At 42.5% G+C, this 16,039-nt stretch overlaps 1 protein-coding gene across 5 annotated transcripts in view; it reads right to left on the bottom strand.

Moving 5' to 3' along the window:
* Bend7 (BEN domain containing 7) overlaps nucleotides 1-16,039 on the bottom strand; it is a 79,271-nt gene that overhangs the window by 53,152 nt on the left and 10,080 nt on the right. For all 5 annotated transcript variants that reach the window (XM_085699082.2, XM_087896372.1, XM_085699081.2 and 2 more), the window contains one exon: nucleotides 599-901. In XM_085699082.2, the coding sequence (XP_085555208.2) occupies nucleotides 599-901 (303 nt within the window). The remainder of the gene's footprint in view (nucleotides 1-598; nucleotides 902-16,039) is intronic.

Genomic DNA, 16,039 nt, shown 5'->3' with positions numbered 1-16,039 from the left:
TTAAAGGCATTCTTCTCAGCATGAGTTCCAGCACTGAAATGCTGGTAAGGGAAAGGGCTTCTACAAGAGGTAAAGCTGTGAGGTTCTAAGTAGGACTCTCCCGAAGATGAAGTGAAGTGAAGTGAAGTGAAGCAGGAGCATGCGTTACTAACACAAAACACGACCAGGAAACTTCCATTAGCGCTAACGGCAGCCACTTTAAAGTCCAGGCTCCGGTGACAACACTGTCTGTGGATTGGTGGATAAGAATTCTTACTTCATTAAAACTCTACTAGGAGCCTGCTTTTATTTAGCGCAGACCCACTGATTTTCCTGTCAAGTCTGGAGCTTTTATACACTCGAGATTTTCTCTTATGTCTTCCCCTTCTGCCTTCTAAAATAACCCAGCACAAGAGTGGAGCCGCTGCTGAGAAGACTTGCCTAGCCCTGTGAGATCCTGTCTGAGATCCTTAGTCCCATATAGACCTGAGAAGAACCCAGAGAGGTGGGTGACAAAGGGTGGTTTTCATAAATTGATCTCGAAACAACTCAATACTCAGGACTAAAACAAGCCAGGATGCCTGCCCACAAGGATATTCTGAACGTTGGACAATCGTACCATTGGAACTTGCAGAGGTGTGGGGCTGACTCTGGAAAGTTCTAGAACGTGTACCATACTGCCCTGAGAACTGCCCGCTTTGGGTTGGTAGTTCATTCCATGCCCCACGTGATGGAGGATGGAGGCCCTGTGCGGCCTCGGCAGAGGAGTTCAAACGCTGAGGCCAGACTAACTCCAAATCCTGGGGCTCTTCTTTTAGTTTTTCTCCTTCTTTGCCAACACGTTGATATATCCTCCCAGTGCTGTCATTCAGTAATCTTCTCATCCCTGTAATTTGTTTTTTAATTTCCATGTTTTCATCTCCTAATGGAAACAGGGTCAAAGTTAGCACTGTAACTTAAGAAAAGAAAACACACCACAAATAGTCCACTACTACAGCCTCCAAAGCAAACAGTACTTCTCTGGAAATGGGAAAGAATACTGATTCCATACTCTTTAATAATTCACAACACGTAAGGGAAGGAAAACTGGTTATGGCCTAAAGACAGTTTCCTGGCCCAGTTCTCTCTGGGAAAAAAAAAGCTTTCTTTAGAGTATGATCAGAAACCAACTTTCAATTTCCTCTTTGGAAGTATTTTATGAGTAAGGGTTCATAAGAAAAAAAAGTCAAGAGAGAAGACAAATATGAGGCCAGTAGGTTAGCTATCTGCTCAACCACAGCTATCTGTGGGTAACTGAAATCGTCGGCAGGTAGGTAACCAACAATTTCTCTGCCCCCTTATCTGCCAGCCTCAGTGAGCAGAGGCCAGAACAAAGAAGGCTGGCAGTGAAGCAGGCATTTATTCTCCAGAATGGCACACTGTTGGTGGCAATACTGCCTTCTGAGGAGGCAGTGGGAGACAAAACTACTGAGGGCCAGCGCAGCAAGCAGGGAGGCCTTCGCTTCTAGCCTCCTGGACGAGGCTGGTGCATGGCCTCCCAGCTCTAGATACTGCCTGTATCAGCAGCCCCTCTGTTCTGCCATCTGCTAGAAACCAAATTCACCGTGCTGGACTCTCCAACCCCAATCCATTGCCCATTCCCTGCAGTGCCAACTCGAAACTGTGCAAAAGGTAACCATTGTTTCTAAACTTCATGTCACTTACACTGACTTTGTTTGTGATGATGAAAATATGTGTATGTTCTCAAATTAACCATCTTAACTACTTCCAAGTTGACAGTTCAGGAACATATATTTGCATTATTGTGCAACAAGTCTCCAGATCTGTTTTTTGTTTTGTTTTTTGAATTTCAATTTCTTTAAGATTTTTTTCCCTTAGGGCATATTTAATTTTTTTTTTAAACCAAAGCACTCCAGCTGGGTGTGGTGGTGTACCACTTTAATACCAGCATTCAAAAGGCAGAGGTGGGCAGATCTGTGAGTTGGAGGCCATCGTGGTCTACAAAACCAGTTCTAGCCCAGCCAGGGTTACATTAGACCTTCCCCCTGCACCCCAAACAAAACAAAACAAAAAGTTAAGCTATCTCTATGCTGTACTTTTAAAATATATACTAATAAACATAATTACAAAATTGTACAGATATTGCAGGCTACTCCAGACACACGACACTGTCTTCTATTCTTTCCTATGGTGCTGAAGGAAAGCCCAGGGCCTGCTCCATGCTGGATGTGTGCTCACCACCATCTTACCTCCCCGGCCATATGTGATCTTAAACTATGCAGTGACAAGCATCATCTTAGAGATGAAGTGTGCTTCTCTAACCAATGCTTCTAACCTAAGCATTGAAAATCTTAGTCCATAATATATATGCATGGCCATGTAGTCACCCTAATAAATGCTTAAAATTTAAAATTTGAGAAGAAAAAGACAGAAGAAACTATTAGGAAAAGTGTAGCGTTATAAATAAACACATAATGATGTCCTAATGCACTTGGCATCATATAAACCATATTGTTCAGGTAGAACCTGGTAGTTTCACAAGAAAGATACATACTCTGTAGTATCTAGTTAAATATTCAGTTTATTAATGTATTTTATTACCAAGTATTGTGTAAGGAAATTTTATAATTTTGAAATAAGTAACTTCAAAATTCAGGGGGTGGAATTCGGGAATCCATTCATGCTAAAAATGTGCTCTACTGCTGAGCAGCATCCTAGCCCTCCAATACTAAAAATGATAATAAAAACATTAATTCTACCTTTCATATTGAACATAATGCAGGAAAAACACATTCCTAAATTTATAATATTATGTGCTAACACGTGATTGAGAGGAGAAATATCTTAATTGATTATACATTTTTTTTCTATTTCAAACACCAGCAAAGTTATAACACAGAAACAATAAATCACATCCAGATTTTATGAGAATGAATGACCAAGCACGATTTAAATAATGCAGAGACAACAAAATTTATACTGTTCTCACTATGTCTGTGGAGTAGGGTGTGTCTGGGAGAGCTCCCAGAGGAATTCTGGAAACAGCCTACTGGTAAATGTAGTGTGAATCTTAGCCACCTAACAGCATACACTCAGCCCTTTTGCCCAGACTGGCCGTGAAGTACGAGAAGCTGTGTGCAGGCTGGTCTTCACTGGCACAGGTTTCCTTCTGCCTTACTCACTGTGGCCCCTGGAAAGGAGGCTAGGCTAACAGGCTCTTGACCCAGTGCCAGGCCACCTCTCTGCACTAACACCATACATAACAGGAAGAGAGATGCTTCTTGACCAAGGTCCGCCTGTGTCTGGACAGATTTTTATGCTACCATGGGGACGGGGGTGGGGATTCAGAAGGACTCTGGAACAATCTAGGGGCAAAGATGCTTTGTCATTACTTAGCTTCACAGTTCTAGAACTTGAGCCTGTAAAGAGTAAGACGGAAAATACAACTGGAGTTTTGCATAGAACGCAATACAACCTTGGCTATGTAGATGCCCGGAATCCTAAGCAGCCCACAGTAAAGAAAGAAAGGTGGTAAGCGCACAGAACCACCTGGTGGTGGCAGCCCCTACAAAGGCCACAACATCTTCTAAAGGAAGGGCAAACTGAGCAGAACAAGCTGAACCGGAGGGGGAGTGGAGAAAGCAGTGGAGCTGTGAAGAACCGGCTCAAGGTCTAGCGACTGCAGGGCATTGTAAAGGACAGAATACAGAAAACTCTGAAACAAGCTGTGAGACCAGAGGGAAGACTGGAAAGAACAGGTTGAGGGAAGTGTCTTTGAAGAAGCGGGATGAGCTCCTTGGTGGGCAACTCAGCATTCAGGGATGAACTCTGGCTACTTCTTGTCTGGAGACTCCCTACATCTAGAAAAGCGAGGAGAAGCTGAGTCTGTTGCCTTTGACAGTGTTCCCAGGTTGAAGGAAACCCTGGGGCTTCTGGACGGGCAGTTTTGGCAGAGAGAGGCAAAGAGTTTTGACTGTACTCTCAGGGAAGATGGGGCGGAAAGTCAGACATGAGACGTGATGACTAGAGTAGGCACCACAAAAAAGCTGAGTCAACTTACAGAAAGTGGGGGCAGATGGACCAACACACATGTGCCCAGACAGCTTGTGTTAGCAGGCAAAATGAATAGATTAGGATGGTCTTCTGAAGAGCTAGATTCACTTCTCAACTGCACTGACTTGCCACTGACTATAAACAAGTTATTTGAGTTTCTGGAATCAGAAAGGTTTGACTCAGGGCTGGGCTATGATAGCCTACGATAACCTAAGGGCAATAGTTCAGAAAGTGTTTAGGCAGTTCATAGTTTCCAAGATGTTAATAACACCTAATGCCTCTGAAGGTGACTGCATCTCCAGATAAAGGTAACATATCATAGTAGATAACCAGTGCTGTGATTAAGAAATATGGTAAAAAGTATGTAAGAGACCGAGATGAAGATTCTTCATCGTCCTGGGTCTGAAGCGCCAGTGTCTTTTCTGTGCACAGGTCTCAGGAAACAGTCTCAGGAACGAGGTACAGTTTAGAGAAACAAGAGTCTATAAGGAAACCTGGGAATTCCTGATGTCTTTCCAAGACCACATACATCTTCACTTATATTCAGCTTCAAGAGACTAATCTACTTAGGAAAGACAAAAGAAATCACATTCTAGTTGAGCTATGCCATGCAGTTGTCTTGTTGGCCTTAATTTAATTCCTTTCTAGAGTATATAGTAACTGGAGCTCATGTCAAAAAAGCACTTGCTGTGTAAGTCTGAGGACCTGAGTTCAAATCCCCAGGACCCATACAAAAGCTGAGCATGGCCGTATGCGCCTGTAACTCCAGCGCTGGACTTGGGAGGGGAAGGAGACAGGTGGGTTCCTAGAATTTACTAGTGAGCCAGTCTAGCTGAATCAGTAGGCCTGAGGTTCAGTAGGAATGATTCTGTCTGAACAAAGTACGGCGGAGAATAACTGAAGGAGACAAGGTCCAGAAACTACTATAGGCTGAATTCTACTCTTCAGTGTTGAGACTCTATTAGATCACTTTCCTTCACATAAAACATTAATGTGATGCACGGTGTGAGAAGGAAGAGACCCACACAGCAGTCTTCACACAGAACCTCTCGCATTCGACCAGGCTAGACCTGACAGGACATAATTATTCAGTCTGGGTACTACAAGAAAAAGACAGTACGTCACCTCCATGTGTCTTATTCTCTCATAAAGTTGCCATGCATTTGTACTACAGATCGCCAAGTTCTGGTATCTAGTAAACATTCTCTAGGTCTTTCTTAAGAAATTGAAGGAACTGACTTGTAAGACAGAAAGAGGCCTAGTGGAAACAGATGCCGACACAGAGGCAGTAAACAAGTAATATATTAATAGGACAGAGTGAAAAGGCACTTGACTAAATTATTCAACAGACATTTATCAGGACCTCCGAGATACAAAGAACACCAGGCACAAACTGAAAGACATTCCCCTCCAAACTTCTCAACATCTTTCCCCAAATCCTTTGGTATTGATTTGTTGCTCTGAAAAATGTACCCAGTTCTGCCAGGCCCAGTGACCCCTTCTCTTCTGTGTCCCAGAACTTCAGTTAGCAAACTGCTTGGCTACCTGCAGAGCACATTTTCAGTTTCCTTCCTGAGCGAGGACAGACAGGATTCTTCCCCAAAGATGCTGCTTTCTTTGCAGCCCCCTGGATTAATTCATTCTCTTCGTGCGGGGAGAGTGAAATGGCTTTCCTCTGGCTCCTAACACTCCCAATTCTAGCCTCAGAAAGATGCCCACAGAGACATGCCACCATCCACTCTTGGTTCAGAGCAGCTCTTTGTGCCATAAGCTCCTAAAGACATGGCAGGTGAAGAAAGGCACAGTAAGGCCACCATTACACCAATGGCCTTACATGCCAGGTCGAGGGAGAATTTTACTCTGGAGACAATGAGTTACTGTACTAGGTAACTTAAATTCACAATCTTTTTAGTAGAAAGATAAGAAATGATCAGATAAGTCCTTTAGAAAAACAATTTGGGAAGGTGATGATGAAACTCATGTGTGGAGAGAAATCCGGGTGAGTATTGCTAAAGATTACACAGGGATGAGTTTTTGACATTAGGAGTGGGGAAGGGAAAGAAGACATTAAAAGAATTTAATCAAAAGGACTTAGTGATTAGCTCCTGGAAGAATGAGATGGAAGGACGTCAAAGAAAGATCCATGCCAGGTAACTCTAAGGTTTCTAGCTCATGTACCCGAATGCGTATTAACAGCAGCCAGAGAATTACAAAAAGAAGGCTACAGAGATGTGAGAATATACTGAGCCTTGGGTACTTATCTATTCAGGCTGGGGACTGAAGCCCCAGCCCTAGTGCCTGCTGTATCTCTGAGCTATATCACAGCCCCAAGAACCTTGTTTTGATAAAGTCAGATAAGTAGGCACTTGGAAATGTAGCCATGTAAACTTGACCAAGGCTGCCCTCTCTGGACAGACTATTCTTGAGGACCACTAACAATTCCAGGGAGTGCTGGACACCTTACAGAGACCTGGATCTTCTCTTAATGTCTAATAGGCTACAGACAGCTCAAAGGATGCATTTAAACATTAATGGAGGCATGATTACACTTGTTTCTAAGCTGGAAAGTAAGTGAAACCCAGTCCTTCTGAATCCCACAATCCTTGAGGCAGTGAACAAACCCCACTCCTCTCTCCCTGTCCCAATATGAAACGTAGCACTCACTTGCCTCGCAGAACAAAAAGACAGACTCAGGGATGCTGGAGAGCTCACCGTTGGTTAGGTTTTTATTACACTATTGTGTCCAGTTTTGTCTTAAAGAGGCTGAAATAATGAAAAACCCAACGATTAAAAGAAGCAGAAAAGAAGTTGTGCCATTTTATTAAGAAATAATAGTTACTGAATAATATCTTCAAATACACTAAGGGTGTTACGAATAGGACAGTGTTCTTTATCAATAAGGAAAAAAGCAGCTTACAGACTGGAGGATGGGCAATGGCTGGTCCTAAAGGGCTGGCTTTTCCTGTTCATAAACGCTAGTGTCAGAGTAAGAGGTGAGTGAGAACCCTTTTCTGTTGGGGACGCTGAAAACATTCTGGAACCAGACTGCGGCGACGGCTTCACAGCACCGAGGGCACTTCTGAAAGCATGCTTACAACCCTCGCATTTTTCAGGTAACGGCATGCTAAAGTAAATACGAAAAGGCTGAGCTTAGCAGTGGGAAGCAGTATGCCGACCAAGACAGTACAAATGGCCTAAAACATGTCCTCTCAGACACCTGTGCAGGCTGGTGTGGGGCCCTGTCTTAGGGGAGACTAAGTTAACTGCTGTCAAATGCTAGCAGCAAGGGAGACAGGTTCCTCATGTCTACAGTGCTAGTCTCCCACAGATCTCAGCCAGTGAAGTAGAAGAAAAGGAATCTGAAGCAGGCTCTGCACTGAGAGGACTTGAGATTAGCACCTCATTCCAGACTCATTAACATCCAAAGACTCTCAAGGCTCCCAGCAGGTACCCCTCAGTGGGGGTGGGACGTGCTTACCAGGAATGTGTAAGACTTGGATTCCAATCAGCAAAACGTGATCTGAGAAGCAACAGTTGGCAGAAGAGAGGAATGGTTTTCTAAGTGAACCCTTTTTGTAAACTACAATCTTTAGCGAAACCCCAATAAATAAAGAACAGCAAGCTCTGCTGAAGAGGCTGTGCCAGGTCCCAGCTTCCTGTAAGGCCTTGGAGGGCATTCAAGAACTCCAAGGGCTCCACACAGCATAGTCTGGATGCCATGGAATGGGAAAGAGGCAAAAAAGTGGCCACAGATTATTAACGTGGTGAGTCAGGTACTCTGGTAAGGGCATCTAGACAGTAAATATGCTCTCACATTTGAGGACTCGGCTAAGCGGGAAACTAGACAAGTGACAAAATATAACTCACAAGAGGAATAAATGGCTCGATATTTTAATTTTATGTCCCTGATGATTAATGTAATGAAAATTATTGTGAAATTCATTATCCTTTAATTTGGCAAATATCATAGATTCATGAAGCTCATTTTTGAATAGCGGAATACCTATCTTCATATTTTCCTGGTAAGTGTATAATTTGGTAAAACAAAACAAAATTCCTTTTTGGAGTGAAATTTGGCAAGTCCCCTTGCAGGAATTAATCCTGCAAAAACAGTTCAACAACCATCTACGACCCAGTACAAGTATATTCACTGCAGTAAGAAAATATGGGGACAACACAAGTTATTGATGGAGCATTTACAGAACTTCATAACAGGCAAGTAGGGAGTGAAACAACCATTGCGTAACAATTTGAAAGTATGTATCCATGAAGCTGTGTTCATCACGACCACATTCTTACTGGATAACCAGGACCTACAACTGCCTGGCTGGTTTAAGGTAGGTAATTACTATGAGTGAAATAAATGCAGATTTAGTTAAGTGAAAAAAAATTGCAACACATGATATGATGTAATTCCATTTTCTCTCCTGGTAATTCACACACATCTACAGACACATATTTCCACAAACATTATTATTAACACTGAGGGTGCGATGGCGATTGGATCCTTTACGTTTTACCCCCATTTCCAGCTTGACAAATTTTTCAAAAGAATTTTCAAATATGCATTACTTTTTTGAAGAAAAATTACACACATACACACACACACCCTTGGTATAAGGCAACCAGTACGTAGAACAGCTCTGGGAATAAAAACATCACAATGGAGTTAGGCAGAAAAGACTGGCGTGCCTAGGGAGCACAGCACAGAGAGCTGGGAAAGGACGGTTCTAGGGAGTTCCATAGTTTGCAACACGTGGAATATGTGCTTGAGATCACCTTCCACTGAAATCCCACAAAAATTGTGTGATTTATAAAGGAATAAGCTACTTTCTATGTAACTTTTACTGTCCTAGGCCAGGAGTTCTCAGCCTTGATCACGACTCCTTTGGGGGCTGCCTATCAGATATCCTGCATATCAGATATTTACATTACGATTCATAACAGTAGCACAATTAGTTATGAAGTAGCAATGAGAATGATTTTATGGGTGGGAGCCACCACAACATAAGGAACTGTAGTAAAGGATTACAGACAGCACTAGGAAGGTTGAGAACCACTGTCCTAGGCCCTCTAGCACGTATAATCTTCAGGAGTGTCCAAGATCCTGGCGTTACAACATAATATTACCATCTAAAATGTGCTGAAGAGCATTCATGGCTATCCTGAGATGTACAGTGGCAGCAGAATCAAGCACACCTGCTCAGCCGAGAATAAGCTCAGAGTTTCCAACTCTGGTATCTGACTTTCCTCAGGAGAAACTACTGGATGTGTTAGAGAACCGAACTGGATGGTGCCAGGGTCTAGGTCCATGTGCTTCACTCAAGTAGACAGTGAAAGGCAAAGGGGCTCTCTGTCGAGGTCATGCTGTGTGGTAACCGGGAAGTTGCTGTCACATAATCCGGATGTAGCTTAGCACCTTGACCATCTTTATGTCAGCATACATGGTGGTAGCAATGGACTCCTTAGAGGAGCATCTTTATGGGTCTGACTTGACTGTGCTACTCCAGACTAAGAACAATGAGGCTCATACATTTCCGTTTAAATTAGAAACTTGATTCATATAAACTTGTTAGTTTTATGAAAGACAAATGTTTTATTGGTAAAAGTAGAATGAATCTGAATGTATTTATGTTAGTTATTCTATGACCTATATATAAAAACACCGATAACACATAGGACAAAAAAAATAACAAGATTGTAGATTAAGAGCTGTCTCCAATTCACAGCATTGCAAAGGCAAAACAAACCAAAAGCAACAATAAACTCACACACAGAAGCAAGATGAGATGCTTCTGAATACCTATAGTAATGTAAATAAAAACCTTGCCTTCATTCAGTGAGATGAAATATTCATAACTTACTGTTTGGAAAGAGGCAGTCTTTTCAATATAATTTGAAATGCTGATCCTCTAATCTACTGTACAGAACTCTTCTGACAATGCTCTAATACACAGTGCAAATCTCTGTTTCCCAAGATGTTAATTTCCATATCTACATCATGGATCAGTTAAATGTGAACATGACTGAGTATTGACTGTATTACATTTCTTCAGTAATTAAAAATTAAAATATTGCAAGTTAAATAGACATGCTGTTACACAGTTTTGTTTTTAATGTAAACAATAGAGATGATGATGAGAACAGGTCACATGTGCAGCCTTTTCCTTCAAAGATCTCATGAATTCGGGTAACCCTGCAGCCAGAGGCAGCTGGAGGGGCCACCTTCCCTGAGTGAGACTAGTGGGAAATCCTAGAGCCCAGCAACGGCGGCTTAAATGAGTAGCTTCCCAACTTCATGACACGGTTCAAGTAAGAAACATTTCCATGACAGCCTAGAACATGGATAGCACGCACACAAATGTGAGGACAGTTTCATGACTTTCATCAATGTGTTGTGCTTGCATGCAATGCACTCTGGTATTTTCTATTTATTTATTTTTCTGTTTATTACTACTGTTGTTGCTGCTGCTAGTTACTGTTCTCAGTGCTAATGATAATCCACTAAACTGATATCACAACCCGTTTCTATGTCAAAACCACTGGTATGCAAAGCACTCCCTTTAATGCCTTAGTTTTTCAGGACACCCCTGTTCAGGTGTCTCCCTGCCCTCCACATTCTTCCTGGAGCGAGTGATTCTCTCTGGTCTCCACTAAGCATGTGTATACAAAACTCCAGTGCACATTTCACTTCAGGGCCCCAGACCTCAGTTGTGTATTAGACAACCTCCCTTAGACACCGCAAAATCAATCTTAATATCATTGCTCCAGCTTTATATTGCTATAACTGTGCCTATCTCCAAGTCTTAGCAAACTTAGTTGTTCAAGCCAGAAACCAGGGAACTATTCCTCTTCTCTTCTACTCCTCCAGCCACTGAATCATTAAGCTGTTTCTTGTCATTTCTCAGTTACTTTAGGATGCTTCCCCATCACCACTACGACTTCATTCCTATTATTTCTCGAGGCTTCTACCCCAAAGCCTCCGCGACACCCTTACCCAGCCTATTCCAAATGACTTTAGTGGGCTCTTTCAAAAATGCAAATCTAATTATTTCACATCCTGCTATGAAATGCCAAAACCTTTAGAATGAAGTCCCAGTTCCTCAACATGGCTCACTGGTCTCCCTGTCTGGCCTCCTTGCTCCTTTCCTGACACCTCTCTCCTGATATCTATGTCAGTGGCATTCAGTCTGGAGTTGTGGTTCCTGACACCTCTCCCCCACAGTGTCTATGGCAGTGGTATTCAGTCTGGAGTCTTGGTTCCTGCCACCTGCCCCCAATGTCTCTGGCAGTGGCATTCAGGTCTGGCTGAACACTAGGATCACACAGGTAATGTCTGCCTCCCTTCAGAACAATTCAATCAGAATCTAATTAGTTAGTAACTGTCATATCCAGCCAGCAGGCCCACCGCTTTATGTATAAAATGAAGGCCATCCAGCAGTTCTGAAGCTCCTCCATGTCTCTGTTCCTACTATGCCATCATCTCTCTGAACACTCAGCCCCTCGGATAAAATATAAAACATAACTAACACATCAGAGCAGGACAAAATAAACACACAGAAGGACAAGAGTGCAAGAAAAGGCACGAGAAACAAACACAGACGCAGAGACCCACTGGTTTGCACACTCCGGAAACAGCTAAAGGGAAAGAAAAGGCCCCTTTCTAAAGGGCCATGTTCTGAGTACCCTGGAGTCTCTGCTGCTCCGAATACCCACAGTGCCCTTACCTTCCTCATCTCAACCCAGTGGGTGAAACATCCCTTATCCCAGCATTAGTGGCGGTTCAATAGACAGCCACAAAATGAATACAAAATAAATTATATTAACAGATATGTTAGGAAGATTCAGTTAAGGAAAGCTTTTAAAAACTGATCTATAAGAAGTAAATTGCCAGAGGCTGGAGAGATGGCTCAGTGGTTAAGAATTAACACTGACTGCTCTTCAGAGGACCCAGGTTCAATTCCCAGCACTCACATGGTAGCTTACAATTGTCTGTAATTCCAGTTCTAGGGGACCCAACACCCATGGCAAAATATCAATGCACAGAAAACAGATAAAAAAATTTAAATTGAAAAAAAAAAGAAGTAAGCTGGCATCTTCAAAAGAACTTCTCCTTCCTATCGAGCAAGCACAGATGACAAGCAGGACCACTGGGTACCTCGGCCCAGTCCTGTCTTACGGAAGGAAGCTTTCCCTATGGGAAGTATCTATTTCTTCCCTTTAGTGCATCCAAGGTGGAAGATGTCAGAAAAAGATCCCTCTACTTGACAAATGAAGAATGGCCAAAGTAACCCAGGGAGAGTGGGGTCAAGAGAGGGCACACATGGCCTCTGTGTCCCAGCACCAGGCTCTCCCTTCCACAGGAGCATTCAAAGGAAGAGCGTGTGGAGAAATCCTAACGCTGTGCTCCGTGGCAGCAGCTCCCCAGCCAGGTTCATGCCATGCATACTAAGGTGCCCATTAAAGTCTTGCTGTAATCGAAAAAATTATATATGTGCGATGAGAATGAGTTAGTGTTAATGGAGAACCTTAAGTTCTGCCTCCTCTGACTTTGTACTTTTTAGTTGTATCTTAGCTAGCCTTGCTAAGCTAAATGTACAGAATGTGGGATTCTGTACATTTTATGTGTAGGTGTGAAGTCATGTTTGAGATATAATTCCATTAACCACATACGCAGCTTCATAGTCTATTATGTTGCATCCACTTTTTCTGTAAAAATAAATTGTTAAGGATATTATTCCTGGAACAGAATAAATTCTTGGAATTACTGAGTAACTTATGTACCGTACCACTGTTCCAAGAACACATTACTTATTTTATCATGACAAAGTAAAGTTATTAATCTTCTGGCTTCCACTTCAACAATGAGAAATGCAGTAAGATGCACAGACACCTGCATTCCATTTCAGTTCAACTTTATATCATCCATAAACATCTCTGTTTTGGACACCTCATCCAAACAAATGCTCACAGCATACTCCATGTAGCACTCGATTTTATGAAACCATAAAAGTTCCTTGCTGTTAATTACAGAGACAAATGTCTCATCACACATTTGGTTACCAGATAGCATAATTAGTTTTCTCCATTAACCTTTCAGATATAAAATTTGATTTCTGAGTAAAAAACATTATAAAACCCTTGGAACTCAAATAACACAGTATACTTGTACATGCTTGGAAAAAAAATGTAATACTCAGAGAACAATTTTATGGATTCTTATTTACAAGGATACTGATTGTCTGGAATAGGGAAGAAAATCTGTCTCAACTTTGCAATGATTTTAAGTACATTGTCAAGTACACATGTAATAAGCCATCCTTTGTACAGAAAGGAGGCACAGTAACCTGACCATCAACAGAATGTGCCCTCCGTCTCTCTCTGTTCATCACAGCCTTTCATTTGTGAGACTGACAGAGAAGGGTAAGATAACAGCCAAACAACCAAGGCAAGAGTGCTCAATCAGCTGATGGGAACGGGGTAGTGCCGTGCCCCACAACAAGGTCTCCACCACATATGAAACGGTGGACAACAAGACTGGATCAGACCGCAGTGATAGAGCATCCTAGCTTTGTAAATAAGTCCCATGACTGCCACACAACGACAGACCTGCCTAGTGCTGCACAATTGTAGGGTTTCCTTTCTTTTTTTTTTTTTTTTAAATTGCCCACAAGACTATTCCACACCATGGCCTGCTAAGGACTATGCTGTAGGTCACATATATAGGAGGCATGTTTGATTTGTTATAACATGTGGATAGGATCTACTGACACGTATGTGTATTTATGCTGCCAACATGTTAAGGACAGAATGAAGACCCCCTGTGCAGGGGACATTCCTATGCAAGAAACTGTCTCTACTCAATGTGTTGGCTCACGCAGATTAGCTGACAACTGGTAGGAAATTACAGTTAGTATGCTTCAATGTGGTACTCCTTCACTCAAGAATGGTTATTAAAGCTGGTGGTGGTGGCACACGTCTTTAATCCCAGCCCTTGAAAGGCAAAGGCAGGCGAATCTCTGTGAGTTTGAGGCTAGCCTGGTCTACAGAGCGAGTTCCAGGACAGTCAAGGCTACACAGAGAAACCCTGTCTTGAAAAACAAACAAACCAACAACAATGGTTTATTAAGAGTCTGTCCTGTACCAAATATTGCAATAGGAAAACAGGAAGCATTTAAACTCAGAAGTCTTGCCCTTAAAGAGACCGAAGATGAACCTGGAATGACAAATAAATAAGAACCACACAGAGAGGGGAAGAGGTCACTCCATACTGAGACCAGCAGTGGAGAGCCCAGGAATATGTACTGCAATATTTCAGGGGCACCTCCCCAAGTGGTGTGAGTATCTAAAGCCATGGAGGTAAAAGAAGGCTAACACACAAGGTCACAAACAGCATCCGGTTTCAGAGAAATAGGACAAGAGTAGGGGTTCTTATTAACCTAGTGAAATAAGAAATATACACAATTAAAACTAAACATCCCATTGTTGGGGTTGACATATTTTACTTGTGAAATGAGAGGTCCAGTTAGTTACTAAATATAGCACCAGGATAAGAACTTTTAAGAGGTCAAAGAGTTGAGTAACAAAGTTTTAAATTGGAGGTTTCACTTCAAGCCAAGTTTAAAATCAGATTTTTTTTCCTTCATTCACCAAACAGCCCTTAATGTTCTGGGCAGAGCTAACCCTTAGCCTCCGATGTAACAGGAGAGGTCCATGGATAAACTACTCATGTTTCTACTTTAATAGGGGTCTCAGGAATGCTGCAGGGCAGAGGCAGGAGAGTGCATGCTGACCGCATAGAGGAAGCTTCAGGAATGACAGAACCTGTGAGAGAGGAAGATGGGTGGCAAGGAATGGTGACGAGGAGCACGGCTTACAGTTTGAGGAAGCAGGCCCCTTGTGAGCATGACAAGTGGCTGGAATGCTGAGTGTAGCGGCTGAGAATAAATGGGAAGGTGACATAGTTTGTGAGGGGGCTGTATCATGCAAAGGAGTGTGGGCCTTAACGAGAAGGCATTCAATGAAGGCAATGTCAGGCAGGGTAGCAAGACAAGATGTGTGGGATACTAGAGGAAAACTAAAGGTGTCTCCTGGATCAGCCACTCCACATTTGGGCTTCTGGCATGGCCAGGCTGTCTCCCACGCTGCTGCTGCTGCGGCTGCTGCTGCATCCCTTTCTAGGTTGTTTTCTCTCCAATAACCTGTTACTTACAAGAATAACAGGTTTCCTGTATCAACGTACTAGAACTATTTTTAACTTTAAGACGCAAAATACAATGCTCCAGAATCTTTACTTTTCTTACAGAAGCTCATATATTCTTTTTTTTTTTAAAAAAAAAAAAAAAAGTATAAGCACACTGTCATGGGAAGTGGGAAGGAGAAACTATCAATGTGTCTTGGACTCTCCCCTTCAAGGACATTTTATAATGACTGAATCACAGCCGGGGTAGGAGAAGTAAATGTGACATCTCCACTTCTCACCTAGACAGCAGTTGTTGAAAGACACCAAGTCTAAGTGAGACTACAACCTTCCTGAGGACAGACACTGCCCCGGGTGGATCCTCAAGAGTGGGTGCGGGTGATGTCCGTCTCACCTGTCCCTTGCAGGGCACCCCTGGGGAGATGTGACGTGAGTAGCTGTGCTCCTGGCCTCTCTTCCCCCAGAAAGGTAACGGATGGCAGGCTTACTGCAGGGATTGTACAATGTACGGCTTTATTTTCTTTAAGTAAAAATCTGCTTAGTGTAGACTCTGAGAACTAGACAGAGTTAGACCCGGTATTAATGGGTAAGGATTATCCAGAGCACTTTGCCTCTATAAAATGATTCCAGTGTCGTGGCAAAGGTCAACACAAGCAGATCACATGGCCTTTCATTTTCAGTCTTCATCATGTTACTGACTTTCACTTGCAAGCTTCTCTCCTATTTGAACTTTTCTGGATTTTTAAAAAGAAAATATAACAAATTGTATCTCAAAGAAAATATAACAAATTGTATCTCAAAGAAAAT

The sequence above is a fragment of the Myodes glareolus genome, chromosome 14, assembly GCF_982192425.1.
Source record: "Myodes glareolus chromosome 14, mMyoGla1.1, whole genome shotgun sequence".
Taxonomy (NCBI): Eukaryota; Metazoa; Chordata; class Mammalia; order Rodentia; family Cricetidae; genus Myodes; species Myodes glareolus.
The sequence above is the reverse complement of the archived record's forward strand: the minus strand, read 5'-3'. Positions and strand labels throughout refer to the sequence as shown.